Source organism: Schistocerca cancellata, chromosome 8 (genome assembly GCF_023864275.1).
Source record: "Schistocerca cancellata isolate TAMUIC-IGC-003103 chromosome 8, iqSchCanc2.1, whole genome shotgun sequence".
In the NCBI taxonomy this organism is placed as follows: Eukaryota; Metazoa; Arthropoda; class Insecta; order Orthoptera; family Acrididae; genus Schistocerca; species Schistocerca cancellata.
The window spans coordinates 338545559-338562500 of record NC_064633.1 but is presented as its reverse complement, the minus strand read 5'-3'; the positions used below and the strand labels follow the sequence as shown (position 1 = coordinate 338562500).

The following is a 16942-nucleotide window of genomic DNA, read 5'->3' as shown; positions in this document are numbered from 1 at the left end:
GAATCAAACTTGAGGCTATGTGCTACAAAATGACATATCTATCGACTCCGTAAGTTGTCTCAGTAAAATTCTGTATCATTCCAAAATTGTAAAGTTCTTTTTGACTACCCTGTATTGCTACCGGTTAGGCTTTACATTGCTGTGCAACAGGAACTCTGGTATTCACATACACAGTCAAATTCACATCCCTCATGTGCCATAAACATTACGCAATACCGAAACAAAGTTCTCGGTAAATGGTAATAAGGAGTAGGTATGGCGGCTATCGCTGACAGAACCGGTTTTCGGTTATATCGTTTTTTTGTTTTTTTTTGTTGTTTTTTTTAGCGCTAGTTTATCCCTGATTGTTAAAACCGTTCTAAATAACTGGTCGCTGTAGTAACCGATTTTCGGTTTTTATTCCTGTTATTCCTGTGATAAACGTAGAAATCATAGATTGAAAAATTTTGCCTCTCTCAGTATCAAGACACATAGAATCAAAATATTAAATTAAATATGGAAATGAATGAAAACTTAGTCCGTCCATGACTTAAATTAAATAGGTAAATAAAATAAATCTTAGTTCTTCCACCGCTTGCTGCCTTCCTCGAAAATTGGTAAGCTGTTGAATACTACAAAAAATCAGTAGTATTCTCCTATTTACTCCAATTTTCGGAAACTAGTGCTGAATAATCACGTTGTAATCGAGGATGAAACTACTGTTTGGTTATTACGAATAGTCGCCGCTAAAGGGTGAAAACTGAGCTTGAAGAACTCTATTTCTCGTGTTAATTTGTCCGTTTTGAAGGGCTACAAGCCTTTATCTCCTTGTTATGAAGATACAGGCAGTAGATCAGCTACTTTCTGTTTTTATTGTCAACTATGAATGATTTGTTAAGTTTTATCGTCATATGATGTTGTTAAATTTGATGTTGCTCCTCCCCTTATTTATGGGACATTGTTCTTCATTGATAACGCGCTTCATAAAATACTTCCAGGCTAGGGTGCAATTCTGTAACACACCTGATGTCCGAAGACGACAGAGAGAATTTACGTACCATAATAACACAATATTCCAAAGCAATGGGAATTATAGAAATAAAAATTACTCGGTTTTTAAAAAGGGTTTGTTTTAAAAGCTCAAATTTAGCGCTGTTGCTATGCCTAACTGATTTTTTTTACCCATTTATTACTAAAAACTAAAATCATCAGTTCTAACCGAAACAAACACCGAAAAATAGTGGTAACTCAGAACTAAAATACCGATATCGGTTTTACTGGTCGGTTTCTGCTATCCCTAATATGGATCTGCTACAAGTTGCGATGTGACGGGTTCAAGAGCCACTTTGTCAAAGAAGTGAGACAGCAAAGGTCTGCGCTTTACACCTATGAAACAGACACGCAGGAAGAAAAATGAAAGTGACCTGAGAAGGCATCGAGCTGGAAGATTTCTTTACACAGGAATACTTTGGAGTTACCTGCTGATACGATAGATGCATACTTAACAAACATATACAATCACTTGCTCACAAAAGATCCGTTCCCAAAAACTAGAAAGTTGCACAGGTCACACCAATATTCAGGAAAGACAATAGGAGAATGCACTAAATTATAGGCCCATATCGTTAACGTCGATATGCACCAGGGTTTTGGAACACAATTGTGTTCGAACGTTATGGAAACTTGGGGGACCAAACTGGTGAGGTCATCGGTCCCTGGGCTTACACCCTACTTAATGTAACTTACACTAAGGACGACACACACCCATGCCCGAGGGAGGACTCAAACCTCCGACGGTTCAAATGGTTCAAATGGCCCTGAGCACTATGGGACTCAACTGCTGTGGTCATAAGTTCCCTAGAACTTAGAACTACTTAAACCTAACTAACCTAAGGACATCACACACATCCATGCCCGAGGCAGGATTCGAACCTGCGACCGTCGCGGTCGTGCGGTTCCAGACTGTAGCGCCTTTAACCGCTCGGCCACTTCGGCCGGCCAAACCTCCGACGGGGGAAGCCGCGCGAACCGTGGCAAGACGCCTGTGACCAAGTGTTAACCACTGCGGCAAACGTTATCAATTACCTCGAAGAGAACGTCTATCTTCACATAGTCAACACGGACTTAGAAAACAACATTCTAGTGAAACACAACTAACTCTCTGCTCACACGATGGGTTCAGTACTATCGCAAGGGAATTCAAATTGATTCCGCATTTTCAGATTTCCAGAAGGCTTTTGACACCGTCCCTGACAAGCGGCTTGTAATCAAATTGCGTGCTTATGGGATGTAGTCACAGTTATGCATTCGTGATTTCCTGCTACCTTCGTGGTAATAGTCGGAAAGTCATCGAGTAAAACAGAAGTGATTTCTGGCGTTCCCCAAGGTAGTGTTCTCTGCTATTCCTTAACTATCTAAACGATTTACGAGACAATCTGGGCAGGTGTCTTAGGTTGTTTGCAGATGATACTATCGTTTATCGTTTAGTAAAGTCATCAGAAGATTAAAACCAATTGCAAAACTATTTAGATACGATATATGTATGATGCGAAAATTTGCAATTGACCCTAAATAATGAAAAGTGCGAGGAAATCCACATGAGTGCTAAAAGGGAGTCGATAAACGTCGCCGGCCGCTGTGGCAGAGCGGTTCTAGACACTCCGGTCCGGAACCGTGCTGTTGCTGCGGTCGCAGGTTCGAATCCTGCCTCGGGCATGGATGTGTGTGGTGTCCTTAGTTTAGTTAGGTTTAAGTAGTTCTAAGTCTAGGGGACTGATGACCTCGGATGTGAAATCCCATAGTGCTTAGAGCCATTTGAACCATCTGAATTTGATAAACGTCGGTTACACGATAAATCCATCAAATCTAAAGGCCGTAATTTCAACTAGATACCTAGGATTTATATTTACTAACAACTTAAACTCGGAAGAACAGACAGAAAACGCAGTGGGGAAGGCGAACCAAAGACTGCGTTTTATGGGCAGTACACTTAGAAGTTGCAAGAGATGTACTAAAGAGACTGCCTACACTACGTTGTCCCCCCTCTTTTGGAGTACTGCTGTGCGGTGTAGGATCCTTACCAAACAGAATTGACGGAGGTACATCGAGAAAGTTCAAATGAGGGTAGCATGTTTTGTATAATCGAGAAATAGGGGGGAGAGAGTCAGGACATGATGCAGAATTTGGGGAGGAAATAAAACAAACGCGTTGCGGCGGAATCTTCTCACGAAATTTCAGTCACCAAATTACTCCTCTGAACGCGAAAATATCTTGCTGACCTGCATAAGTAGAAGTGATCATCATAATAAAATAAGTGAAATCACAGTTCACCCTTAAAGATACAGGAGTATGTTCTTTCCACGCGCTGTTCGAGAGCAAAATAGTAGAGAATTAGTTTGAAGGTTGTTCGATGAACTCTCTGTTAGGTGCTCTGCAGAGTACCCATGTAGATGTAGATGTACCTTAGACAGTCTACTCACTTGCCGGCGGCACTACCTTAATTTCAGACATAAGGTATTAGCCCGAAGCATCATCATCTGGAAACTTGGGAGACGGGATGTTCACAGTGTACTCATCATTGAGATGCAGAGGAAAGGATAACTCTGGGCCACCGAAACTGTTGAAATAAACGTCCTGGTTCTTTTTCTTGGAAACCTGAATGAGTGATGGGCCCACTCATTCTGGTTAACTTTAGTACGAAAAATACCCACGAAACATGACAGAATCGCCTCCACACATTGCTGGTTTAATGGCTCATTCCTCCGTCGGTGCACCCAACTAGGTACCGGGCAATGGTCCTTCAGTATAGGTGATGATCAACAACCAAGCATTGATACACTGTGCTCCAAAGCCCTAATCGCTGGTGAAATGCTTATAAACGGATGACAAAACAATAATATTTGCATTCTTTACAAGACCGATAGGGCCAAGTTACGTTGTGTCGAAGAACAGTGTATCCTGTACACGCTCCTCAACGTTATCAAAATATCAGTATTCCACGAAAATCATTATGGGCACACTAGCGGTATGCTCGTAGATATGACTCGCTGTTGCAGTAGGAGTCGAAAGAGAGTAAATGGAAAGCACACATGCCGTACGGTGGATTGCGAAGTACAGTTGTAGAAAGCAGATTAAAGGGCAAGAGTTTTACGGTGAACAGCTGCGCGAGTAAAAACGACGGCATCCAGCAGGCCGTTCAGTAAGGCTGAGCTGCAAGTGGCACCTCCGAATCGTTTGGGAGAGGGCCGTGGAGCCCTCATCAGGACTGAAAGCTCTTGCTGCCGGTTTGTTTAAGCAGAAGCGTGGAAACACCTCTGATGCAGTCGCTCTTTCATGGCGGCAGTTGCCAGCAGAGGGCAATTTTCCAAATTGCGAGTTACAGAGGAGCTTCAGACGGGGGTGATTACTGAGTGCCCATGTCGGCCAACTGAATGGCCGATGTCCGTTATTCACTTTCGGCCAAACCGTAGCTTCCGATCCTTTGAGAATTTCGGATATTTTAACCAAACTTGTCCTCCTCCCAGCAGTAGACTTCTTTCTGTAAATCCTAATATCCGTATCCTGATGTGCTATAGAAGCCAGGTCATTACATACCACACTCTGAGGAAAAAAGGACCAGTTCCAATTCATACACCTGCCTGTGTGTTGTCCCACGGAATTTACACAGACACTTGGTACAACTGCAGTCGCAGAATGGCTTGTAGAATGGCCACAGGATGAGGCACGTGGCATCACCTGTTTTTTACTGACAGTTAACGCATAACCTGTCAATATTAACGGGGATAATGAGGACTGAGTACAATGCTGGTACCATTTGCGCTACTAGTGAGTAATATGCACCTTACTACCGGTCAGCATTTTCCGCCTTCATTCCGTGTGTAACAATTAGTAGGCTGCATGAAATCTGGACTCCCAAAGGTCGCGAAAGTCTCAAAATTGTCCGTGAAGAAGCAATTTTTTTCGTATATATAGGACAGGTAATTTATGTGGCTATTATTTTGTTCTACAACAATGCGCGGCCGCCCCGCATCGAATAGACCCGGTGGATTAATGACGAGGTTCAGTGTGTCGGACAGTCTGGATGTGGTTTTAGGTGGTTTTCCACTTAGGTAAATACAGGGCTGTTTCCCGTGTCCCACCTCAGATACAGGAAGTGCGAACATTAAGAAAATGATCTCACTCTTGAACATGTGCTTTACTCTAGAAGATACAGACAGTTGGGGTAAACCAATGCCGTCCTGGGGTGAGGGTTGCGTCAGGAAGGAAGTCTGGTCACCAAGTATCACTAAATGGTTATAGACAAGGAAGAGATGGAGGTGGGACTGACATAAAAATAAGCAATGAATGACTGGAGGAAGTACCCTAGCCGGCCGAGGTGGCCGAGCGGTTCTAGGCGCTACAGTCTGGAACCGAGCGACTTCTACGGTCGCAGGTTCGAATCCTGCCTCGGGCATTGATGTGTGTGATGTCCTTAGGTTAGTTAGGTTTACGTAGCTCTAAGTTCTAGGGGACTGATGACCTCAGAAGTTCAGTCCCATAGTGCTCAGAGTCATCTGAACCATTTTTTTGAAGTACCCTAATTTCACTACGTCGGTAGCATTGTAGAGGTAAACATTAAACGTCTCAAGGAAGTCAACAGAACAATGGCACTGGCCGAGCGTGTGCGCCAAAATAAGGAGAACTTACCGCTTAACAAGCACAACAACTCCCACACTAAGAACAGATTTTTAAAGACCTTTGTGTAGAGTCTTCTGACACACGGGTGTGAAATCTGGACGACAGCAAAGCAAAAGAAAGCTCGCCTCTAAGCCGCGTAAAAATTCATTCTGGATATGAATTACAAGGACTAATTGGACAGACAGGAAAACGAATGAGTTCGTTCTACAGCAAATAAAACTAAAACTAAACTCCCCGCGAACTGGTCATGAAGGCCCAAGGGTACCGACCGGCCGCCGTGTCATCCTCAGCCCATAGGCGTCACCGGATGCGGATATGGAGGGTCATGTGGTCAGGACGCCGCTCTCCCGGCCGTATGCCAATTTCCGAGACCGGAGCCGCTACTTCTCAATCAAGTAGCTACTCAGTTTGCCTCACAAGGGCTGAGTGCACCCCGCTGGCCAACAGCGCTCGGTAGACCGTATGGTCACCCATCCAAGTACTAGCCCAGCCCGACAGCGCCTAACTTTGGTGATCTGACGGGAACCGGTGCTACCACTGCGGCAAGGCCGTTGGCTCTACTACAAATAGGAGTGAAAAAAATAATTACTGACAGTTATAGATCAACGCAAAGCAAAACTATTTGGGCACTTGATTAGACATGATGCTTTTCTTAAAATAAAATAAAAAATCGAAGCCAGGATTGTAGGGAAGTAAACAAAGGAACGGTCGAAAACATCCTATTTAAAAAATATGAACAGTGAGATGGGATAAAACTCATGCATGGAGATGAACAAGACTGCTGAAGAGGGATGTAGTGGCTACAGAGGCTTAGTCTTTGTAAAGCAAAAGAAGCTTAAGTAAAAACCTACCAAAGTTTATATCTTCACTCATCTAGGTTTTACAATCTTGTGATGTCCGGCGAACCTTTCTGGAACACCGTGTTTTATAACAAAAATAAATGTAATAGGCACTCTGATCAAACCTGCACGCAGCAACAGCTGAAAAGCGGATTTCATTTACGCGATGATGGAATCACGTATACAAATGAATTTCGCCGAATAAGATGGTGCGGTGGTGATACGGCGGCTCCGAAAACAGCGCGGGGGCGAACGTAGGACACAGCGATAAGGTTATCGGCGCTGCGAGATTGGCTCCGGTCGTCGAACACGCATATGCCGGGCCACCTGTACGGGCGGCTAATGGATAAAGCGGCAGCTCATGCATAGCATTACGCGGAGCCTCGTCCGTAGCCGCACACAAACCGCCAGAGTTGCTCGTAACCTCCCCCCGCTTTTTCCCCTCTCCGCTCTCAGTCCGGCACCGCGACGGCCTTTTCTGTTCGTTTCCGTCACAGAGCTGTCTATAAATCAATTGTGTTTTCCAGCGGCGGGCGCGAGCCACTGTGAATGGGAGATGTGCGCGAGGCGCCAGAATCACGGCGATGCCTATCAACACGTGTCGCTGTTTGGTTTGCATGGCGGGACTCAATTTCCTCGCACATATCTTTTGTTCTGGCGCTTCGCAAACCTCAGCGGCAATTTTGCGACCTCCGCCAGGAGCAGGGCTCTGTTGTGCACGCACGCGCGCCGACACGTTGGTTGGGTGGGAAAGAGGGGGAGGGGGTGGGGGAGGGAACTGACACCCACAGCAAGTGAGGGGCGGGACTCACACACAAAAGGAAGCCGCCAACGAGACTAATGCGTGCACGCGAGTCCTTTCTCGACGCGTCCGAACAATGCCGGAGCGCTCTCGCTGCATTTGCTTCGCGGTTTTTCGGCCGCCGTGATTTCTGTTTGTTTTTCGCGCAGCTGTACAGAAAGGGGAGAGGGAGCTGCGTCGACGTTGTTTGCCAAACTTTGCCGGTATTGATTACAGCGCGCAGCGATCCGGCCACCAGAAGGCTGAGCAATCGGCCAGAAACCATTTACGTTTTTGGAGACAAAGAACACAAAGGAATACACTCGCAAAGCTCTCTGGTTGCAGATACCAGTCTGCAGGAGACGCAGTACCGCCTAATACGCTGTGCGTTTCGTGAAGCTTCCCTGTCTGCCACCGTGGGCTACACCATCTACTCTGTCATGATAATGGCGATTATCACAATTTCGAACATGGCTGACAGCAGCGACTGTAAATAAATTTTCAATATATAAAGGATACAGCCCACCGATTAGCATAAGTTTAATGTAGGAATCTTGACCCGGTTTCTTTACCGCTAAGCGACCGCTACGGTCGCAGGTTCGAATCCTGCCTCGGGCATGGATGTATGTGATGTTCTTAGGTTAGTTAGGTTTAAGTAGTTCTAAGTTCTAGGGGACTGATGACCTCAGAAGTTAAGTCCCATAAGGATCAGAGCTCCAAGCATACACACTTCGATAGTGATCTACGCTGATTCATCCAGTTTTGCCTCCTGTAAGACAATAAACTGTTAAGAGCTCAGATATCTGTTTGTAGTATCACTTCGAGAATGTTATCGACAGACGACGGTGTGCACTGTAGCAGCTAGGAACAGCTATAACGGAGTTTTTAGGCAGATATTGTTATTTCTCCAAACATGTGGGTCAGTCACTATTGTGATGATAGACTCAGTTGTCCCTCGGTATCAGTAAAGGGGCAGATGAAAGGAAACATTGAGAACATTGCAATTTGTCGCATGTGACTGATAACGAACGCCTGTATGTTTGCAAAGCTTCTGGCGCTCCTAGCACCACTTAATTTTTTGCCCATCTTTCATGAGTCCGCAGAGCAAGTGGCAATCTAAAAATGTTTCATGATCTAATAGTTCCAGCTGGTTCTCATCGTGGAACATGATACCACGCGCTCATTAAAGACGTTCAGTGTTTACACAGCGGGAAAATGCCCCCATCGGCGCACAAAAAGGGCGAATATACCCCTATTTATTAAATGACGGACTGAAACGTGGGGCACCAGCTACCTCATTCTACCTTTCTCAGCACATTGAAGCAATTTTCCAAAAATTTTAACATGCTATCATATTCGCCTGTTTTTAACATGCACTTCACCTCTCGCGCTCGCATGCACGGTTTTGGCACCAGAAAACCAGGCTTTTGGGGTGTTTCTCGATAACGGATAATGATTTTTGAAACTTCACGTGAATATTTTTACATGTACAGGGGGGGGGGGGAGGTAGGGGGAAGCTCGGATAAGGGAAGGATGGGGAGGGAAATCGGCTGTGCCCTTTCAAAGGAACCATCCCGGCATTTGCCTGAAGCGATTTAGGGAAATCACGGAATCAGATGACCGGACGCGGGTTCGAACCGTCCTCCTCCGGAATGCGAGTCCAGTGTGTTAACCACTGCGCCACCTCGCTCGGTTTTACGTGTACAAGTAGGCTAACGTTGAACCTCTGTATCTCGGAAATGGATAAAGATATCAAAAAAATTTCAGTGTTATTCGAGATCGGAATCGTAGGGATATATCATAAAAATTTCAGCCATTTGTTGTGCGTAGCGGTCTTGGAATCCGCGGCTCGGTTTTTTTACCGAAAAAACATGTTTTCCGGATTTCCGCAGAGACTGGCCATGAAGTAAATAGTGCCTCCATAAGACCCTTAAGACGCATCGTAGACCTCATCAAATGCAAAAAGAACCAACCGATTTGCTCCATTTGCCTAAGCTGGAGGAAGTCTATAATATTCAAATTGCTGTAACTCCACTCCATGTACCCCACTACATGAAGATTCTTCTGTTGGATGTACAAATGGTCCCTAGCTCAATTTCTATCCTAAACACTTGACACAACAATGACACCAGAGGCATAAGCCCCAAAAAATCCCGTTTTTGTGCACGGTGTGTTGGGACATATTAGGTAGCGCATGCTGTCGCATGAGTACCGATTGTCTGCTCGTAGTTTCAGATAGTTCTTAATTGAACGAGCGTGAACTGGTAGCTGTAAGAGGCTTTGTGTGTCTATTACAGGTGTGGTTCTCGAACCGGCGCGCCAAGTGGAGGCGCGAGGAGAAGCTGCGCAACCAGCGACGCGCCGTCGAACAGGCGGGGGCGCCCACCGCGCCCGCGGGCCGCCTACCGCTCAACTCCGGCTTCAACTCCATGTACTCCTCCATCCCGCAGCCCATAGCCACCATGGCTGACTCCTACAGGTAGGCGCACTGTGCTTCAACTCCACGTACTCCTTTTATATCACAACTCATCGCCTCCATCGTTCACTCCTGTAGGTATGCTCACTCTGCTGTAACTCCACGTATATTTCCATATTGCAGTCCACCATCACTATTGCTGACTGCTAGGGTATGCTCGCAGAGCACTAACTCCATGTACCCCACCACATCACAGCATATTGTCACTGTGGCTGAGTCCGTTTGATACGCTTTCCTCCTTCAGCTCTACATATTCTTCTATCCTGCAGCCCATCACCACAATCGCTGAGTATTACATACATGCTCACTGTTCTTAACTCCATGTCCTGATACATCCTGTAGTCCATTGCCACCAAGGCTCACTCCAATGGGTTTGCTCACTGAGCTTCAACTCCACATACTCCTCCATCTCATAACCTGACTTGTCGAGGTATTTTCACTACACTTCATCTCCACATAATCCTCCATCTTCTAACCCATCGCTACATGTCTCTATATGTCCACTGAACCTCATCATCACATAATATTCTATTCTGTAACCCGCCACCACAATGGCTGACTGCTACAGGCATTCTCACTGTGCTTCAACGCCATGTGTTACACCCTATAGCTCATTACCATACCGTCTGACTAATCTAGGTGTGTCCAGTGTGCTTCAACCCTATAAACTCCTCCATACCATACTCAGAGCCATAGTTAGTGACTGCTACAGGTATGCTGACTGCACTTCGGTTGCATTTAATCCTTTGTTCCACAATGCATCGCTACCATGTTAACATCTACAAGTCTACTTGCTTTTCTCCAATTCCTCCACGCCACATTCCATAAGCACCGATTCCTCTACCCACTGGCACTGTCATTCACTGCTAGATATACGTGAGCCATACTTCAACTGCACGGAATCCTCTCCATAGCCATTTGGACTTATGAGAGACTCCTATACATATGTGTCCAACAACCCATATATAACCATGAGAGACTCCATGTACTTACTATACCACCACACTGCCCATGATCACCAGAGTTGGCTCCTACAGATGAGTGTGGTACTTTTTGTCTCCATCCCACAGCACATACACACCTCCAACTGTCAATCTGTTACCACAGTTACTAATTACTGTCGATTCACAGTCTATGGTCCAAACCATTTGTTTCTTGAGTCTGCTTTACGGTACTGCTGTGGCTGAATGCTACAGGTATTTTAGCTTCACATTACTCCTGATAACTCTCAGCCCTAAAGCCCTAAAACTTTGTAAAAAAAAGTATTGTATACCAGGAGTAAATATAATGATTGTCTCTAACTAGAAGTAGTAAATGTAAGTGTATACGAATTAGCTTATTTTAAATTGATCTAAATTTGTAAATACTTTGACATGTCCTATATCCTTGTAAAAAGAGATCTACGGATGAATAAAGCTACTACTACTACTACTACTATCTCCCTCCCAGAGCTTGTCGTCACCATTGTTGATTTTTAAGTTTGTATTTGCTTTTAATGGACCCCGTGTATTACTCTGTTCCCGTGTTTCCCATAATATATTTGTAATAAATACACCACTCTATAGATTCAGAACATTGAAAACCTTACCTTTTTGTTTTTACACAACGCCCTATTGTTTCAAAGTTTCAAAGTAATACATGAACCTCCAATGCTACCCCACAGTGCAATGTGATGTATTGGTAGCATACAGTGTGCATATATGTGATGGCTGTCAGTGATCTGTTCACAATGGAGTTCGCACCTAAAAATAAATTAAACTAGCCCTGTCACTGACAGCCTAGAACTGATGATAAAATGTGAATTAGTTCCTCAAGTTGTGATGATACTCTACTCTAATTGAATCGGGATGGGTAACTGGTATCTAATCTTAGGAAAATTAGAACAGCTAGGTACTGACAAGATATTTATTGTAAAAGCAGAACTCAGAGCGAACTATGCAAACTGAACAAGTATTGACTTAGAATGTTAATTCCTATTCATTGATCTAAATTTGAGATCGACAAAACGTCTGTAACTTGAATCGAAATCGCGCCCCTATTTATTCAATGGTAACACTAAATGGTTGACACTTATTACAAGGTGCATTCAAGTTCTAAGGCCTCCGATTTTTTTCTAATTAACTACTCACCCGAAATCGATGAAACTGGCGTTACTTCTCGACGTAATCGCCCTGCAGACGTACACATTTTTCACAACGCTGACGCCATGATTCCATGGCAGCGGCGAAGGCTTCTTTAGGAGTCTGTTTTGACCACTGGAAAATCGCTGAGGCAATAGCAGCACGGCTGGTGAATGTGCGGCCACTGAGAGTGTCTTTCATTGTTGGAAAAAGCCAAAAGTCACTAGGAGCCAGGTCAGGTGAGTAGGGAGCATGAGGAATCACTTCACGAAGAAACTGTTGCGTAACGTTAGCTCGATGTGCGGGTGCGTTGTCTTGGTGAAACAGCACACGCGCAGCCCTTCCCGGACGTTTTTGTTGCAGTGTAGGAAGGAATTTGTTCTTCAAAACATTTTCGTAGGATGCACCTGTTACCGTAGTGCCCTTTGGAACGCAATGGGTAAGGATTACGCCCTCGCTGTCCCAGAACATGGACACCATCTTTTTTTCAGCACTGGCGGTTACCCGAAATTTTTTTGGTGGCGGTGAATCTGTGTGCTTCCATTGAGCTGACTGGCGCTTTGTTTCTGGATTGAAAAATGGCATCCACGTCTCATCCATTGTCACAACCGACGAAAAGAAAGTCCCATTCATGCTGCCGTTGCGCGTCAACATTGCTCGGCAACATGCCACACAGGCAGCCATGTGATCGTCCGTCAGCATTCGTGGCACTCACCTGGATGACACTTTTCGCATTTTCAGGTCGTCATGCAGGATTGTGTGCACAGAACCCACGGAAATGCCAACTCTGGAGGCGATCTGTTCAACAGTCATTCGGCGATCCCCCAAAACAATTCTCTCCACTTTCTCGATCATGTCGTCAGAACGGCTTGTGCGAGCCCGAGGTTGTTTAGGTTTGTTGTCACACGATGTTCTGCCTTCATTAAACTGTCGCACCCACGAACGAACTTTCGACACATCCATAACTCCATCACCACATGTCTCCTTCAACTGTCGATGAATTTCAATTGGTTTCACACCACGCAAATTCAGAAAACGAATGACTGCACGCTGTTCAAGTAAGGAAAATGTCGCCATTTTAAGTATTTAAAACAGTTCTCATTCTCGCCGCTGGTGGTAATATACCATCTGCCGTACGGTGCTGCCATCTCTTGGACGTATTGACAATGAACGCGGCGTCATTTTAAATTGTTGCTCATGTTTCTATCTCTTTCCAGTCCGGAGAAAAAAAATCGGAGGCCTTAGAACTTGAATGCACCTCGTAGCATTGAAATTATGAAAGCCTCCACCCTGAATGGCACTGACAGCAAAGAGCCCTGCGATCAAATCAATGGAACTTAACACATTTACTGTTAAAGATCTGCCGAGCCGTGGTGCGCATATCACCGAATTCAGTGCTGAGAAGGGAGGTTCTGCAGTGCCGATCTGCGCAGTGCAGCCAGCCGTCGTCCAGATGAAGCGCGTCCCGTTGCTGTAAACTCTGTCTACGCAGAGGACGTCAAATGGCATCCGCCAACTCCTAGGGTCAAAAACACTCCAGGACAGTGATGGACGCGAATGAAGGGTTCTGCTGGCTCATAAGCAAGGAGCAGAAACTTGACTCAAATGTGCGGTCGTAAAGAAGCACCTTGTAATGCATTAGTCTCCACAAAGACGCACAGATTCGTTTGTTTGCCTCGCAACGCTGTCCAGCGATGTCTGTCCTCTCGATACCCCCAGAGTGTGCCATCGCCGTGCCGTGCCTAGTTTAGAGCAAACCTGCCTCGTTAGCATGCACGGTCTATGCAACCAACCATTGCAACCATTACGAACGGAATACCCGACACTCTACGAATCTTGAAGGTGGCAGCCAACCTCCATCTGCTCAATTTGGTAGAAAATTCTAGAACGAATTGTAGTTTCTAGTCCTACTACAAATTCAGCCGACCAGATTCGTTGCACTGCCTTGTGGCAGGAATTCGCCTTGGCGTCTTGCGTGAGAACTACTCCAACCATTAGCTCACATGTTCAGCAGGCGTTTCTCGCACATACATCCGTGCTAAAAAGGCTGTTCGTGGTGCATGTAAGCTGCTGTCTCTACGATCTTAAGGTTTCAGCATCGCCTCAGCCCCAACTCTTTTCATAGCAGTGGCACGGCTGCGTAGAGGAGCCCGTTCTACCGGCTTCTCGAAGGGGCGGCAGTTCTTGGCAGTTAACGCCCCCATCGTCCCATTCTTTTCAGAGCTATAAAAACTGCTTTGCTCCAACCCTCGGCAGATCACGGAGGCCCTCCTTCTCCCCCTGTCAGAGCCAGTGCGAAGTTATCCTCAAAGCGTGCAACTGTACAAAATGTTAATATGAGACTACTCAGCATCAACCAATAAATTATTAAAAATTCGATAACCCCACCTAAAAATGCGATCTCATACAAACATGAAATATTATTATTCTCGTGTTAGAAACATACGTAAATCACAATTTATGCAATTGTTGACATATCGACACAGTTTATATAATCTTTTACCAAAATTTGGCCACTTCGACTGCATTTTCCGTTGGCTGGCGAAGGTCATCTTCTGTACGCAGTGACGGCCGGAATGGCCGAGCGGTTTTAGGCGCTACAGTCTGAACCCCGTGACCGCTACGGTCGCAGGTTCGAATCCTGCCTCGGGCATGGATGTGTATGATGCCCTTAGGTTAGCTAGGTTTAAGTAGTTCTATATTCTAGGGGACTGATGACCTCAGCAGTTAAGTCCCATAGTGCTCAGAGCATCTGTGCACAGTCGACACCGGAGCATATGCTGAACAGTCTGTTCCTCCTCGCAGTCACACTGGGTTTTGTTTTCTTCAATGCATCCCCATTTTGCCAGGTTAACCCTTGATCCGCCTCTCCTGACCTCAGTCTATTCAAGGACTTCCAGATTGGCCAATTCTCATCATGACCAGGGTTAAAGATTCTGAAAATATTTACCAATCAGAAGGGTGGGACGCCTCAGCCCTCCACAGGTACAGCCTGGCTTCTTCATCAGTGGTTGTTAATTTCTTCGATGTTCTGAGGAAACTTTTCCCTGGTCTTAGTCCTTTTGGGTAGGGTTGTTGCCCATGCATGGGACGCGTTTTTTCCTGCTCCAGTTTTGTTCTCTCCCTGTTTGCTTCTGTTTCTCTTCGAACAGGGGCCGGCCGGGGGGGGGGGGGGGGGACGACGGTTCAATCCCGTCTCCGGCCATCCTGATTTAGGTTTTCCGTGATTTCCCTAAATCGCTTCAGGCAAATGCCGGGATGGTTCCTGTGAAAGGGCACGGCCGATTTCCTTCCCCATCCTTTCCTCACCCGAGCTTGCGCTCCGTCTCTAATGACCTCGTTGTCGACGGGACGTTAAACACTAATCTCCTCCTCCTCCGGCCGGGGAGGACGAGCGGTTCTAGACGCTACAGCCTGGAATCGCACGACCACTACGGTCGCAGTTTCGAGTCGTGCCTCGGGCATGGATGTGTGTGATGTTCTTAGGTTAGTTAGGTTTAAGTAGTTCTAAGTTCTAGGGGACTGATGACCTCAGAAGTTAAGTCCCATAGTGCTCAGAGCCATTTGAACCATCTTCGAACACGAGGTGGTGCAATTTCTGCAAGGTGGTAGAACCATTTGGAGTTGACTTCACGCAGCCTGTTATAATTCTGCACGTGTCGTTTATGGCCACCTTTTTGGCATTTGCTGACTCATACCAAACAGGACAGGCTTACTCTTCAGCGGAGTGGCATAATGCCACTGCAGAAGTTCGGATGGTTTCAGCTTGACTTTACCATTGGATTCGGCCAGTTTTCTCATTACGTTGTTCCTGGTGGGGACTTTTGATTAGAAATTCATGCAGTGCTTTTTGAACGTTAGAGATCTGTCAAGTTTTATCCCTAGGTATTTTAGGGTGTCACAGTGTTCCAATTTAACCCCTGACCGTTCTGTCTTTAACTTGAAATACGAAACGGCGTTCATGCTTGGTGTCAAAAATCTTGCTGTCTTGCAAACCAGACGTTATTATAGTGCTGTGTATCTGCGGGTTTCGTTACTGCCCATGTATTGTGGCTAACCGAGCACCTGCGAGGCGCCGTACAGTGTGGTGTGTCCCGGTGCCGCAGCTCCATGTCGACGAGCCTGAGCAGCATGGGCGCGGGCAGCTGCCTGCAGCAGCGCGACCACGGCTACCCGTACATGTTCCACCACCACGACCCGCTGCACTCGCTCAGCTCGTCGTACGCCAGCCACTCGCGCGCCGCCGCCGCCGTCTCGGCCGCCTGCAACCCGGCCGCCGCGCACGCGCAGAGCGCAGCCGCCGCCGCCCCCGGACACGCGACGCCGTACGCCGCCGCCGCCGCCGCTGCCGCCGCCGCCGTCTCCTCCGCCTCCACGCCGGCCACCGCGGGCACAGGTCAGTAACGCCGGCGCCACCACTCCCTCCCTCTTCACAGCGGCTTCCACTACTCCTCCTGAAAGCCACCTTCTGTTCGACTAATGTGCAGCAGCGCCTGCCTGGAGCGTGGGCGTCATTCTGTTAGAATATTCAATTGTCTTGCCTACGTCTATACGACGTCTAAACGATAACTGTATAAAACATAGCACACAGATTCAGGGGAAGCCGAGACGAACAATATGAGGACACTTGTAGTCTATTGAGCCGGGAAACAACCTGAAACTGGTTTGCTAAACCCACTTAACATACAGCGCATGCACGCTGTGTGAGATTTTAAATTTGCTCTCGCATCTTAAGCCACAGGCTTAATCGGTCTTCACTCTAAAATCGCCCTCGAATATTAGACACAACTTGCAGCTCTTCATTTCCAAAACGGGTGTGCAAGAGCAGTTTCCGTCCTCTTTTTTTATTTATTTATTTTTTTAAAGGCTATTGCTTAAATGTAAGAACTAACTGACGAATTAAATATACGTACACTGGTGTGCAAAACTTAAGGACTAAATGACTTACTCACGAAGTGTCACTGCCACGTAGCAAAACTCGATGAAAGTTGGACCATACGTATGAGAGCGTGCTGACAAGTAATGCCACCTATATTCTTATTCTTCTTATTCTGTTCTCAATATCGGTTGA

At 46.2% G+C, this 16942-nt stretch overlaps 1 protein-coding gene and 1 pseudogene across 1 annotated transcript in view; one reads left to right on the top strand and one right to left on the bottom strand.

Moving 5' to 3' along the window:
• The window catches only part of LOC126094751 (paired box protein Pax-6), a 244643-nt gene that overhangs the window by 193142 nt on the left and 34559 nt on the right, over positions 1 to 16942 (top strand). The window contains exons 6-7 of the mRNA XM_049909301.1: positions 9573 to 9754; positions 15978 to 16267. Coding sequence (XP_049765258.1) covers positions 9573 to 9754; positions 15978 to 16267 — 472 coding nt within the window. The remainder of the gene's footprint in view (positions 1 to 9572; positions 9755 to 15977; positions 16268 to 16942) is intronic.
• On the bottom strand, positions 6094 to 6211 carry LOC126096171 (5S ribosomal RNA; annotated as a pseudogene).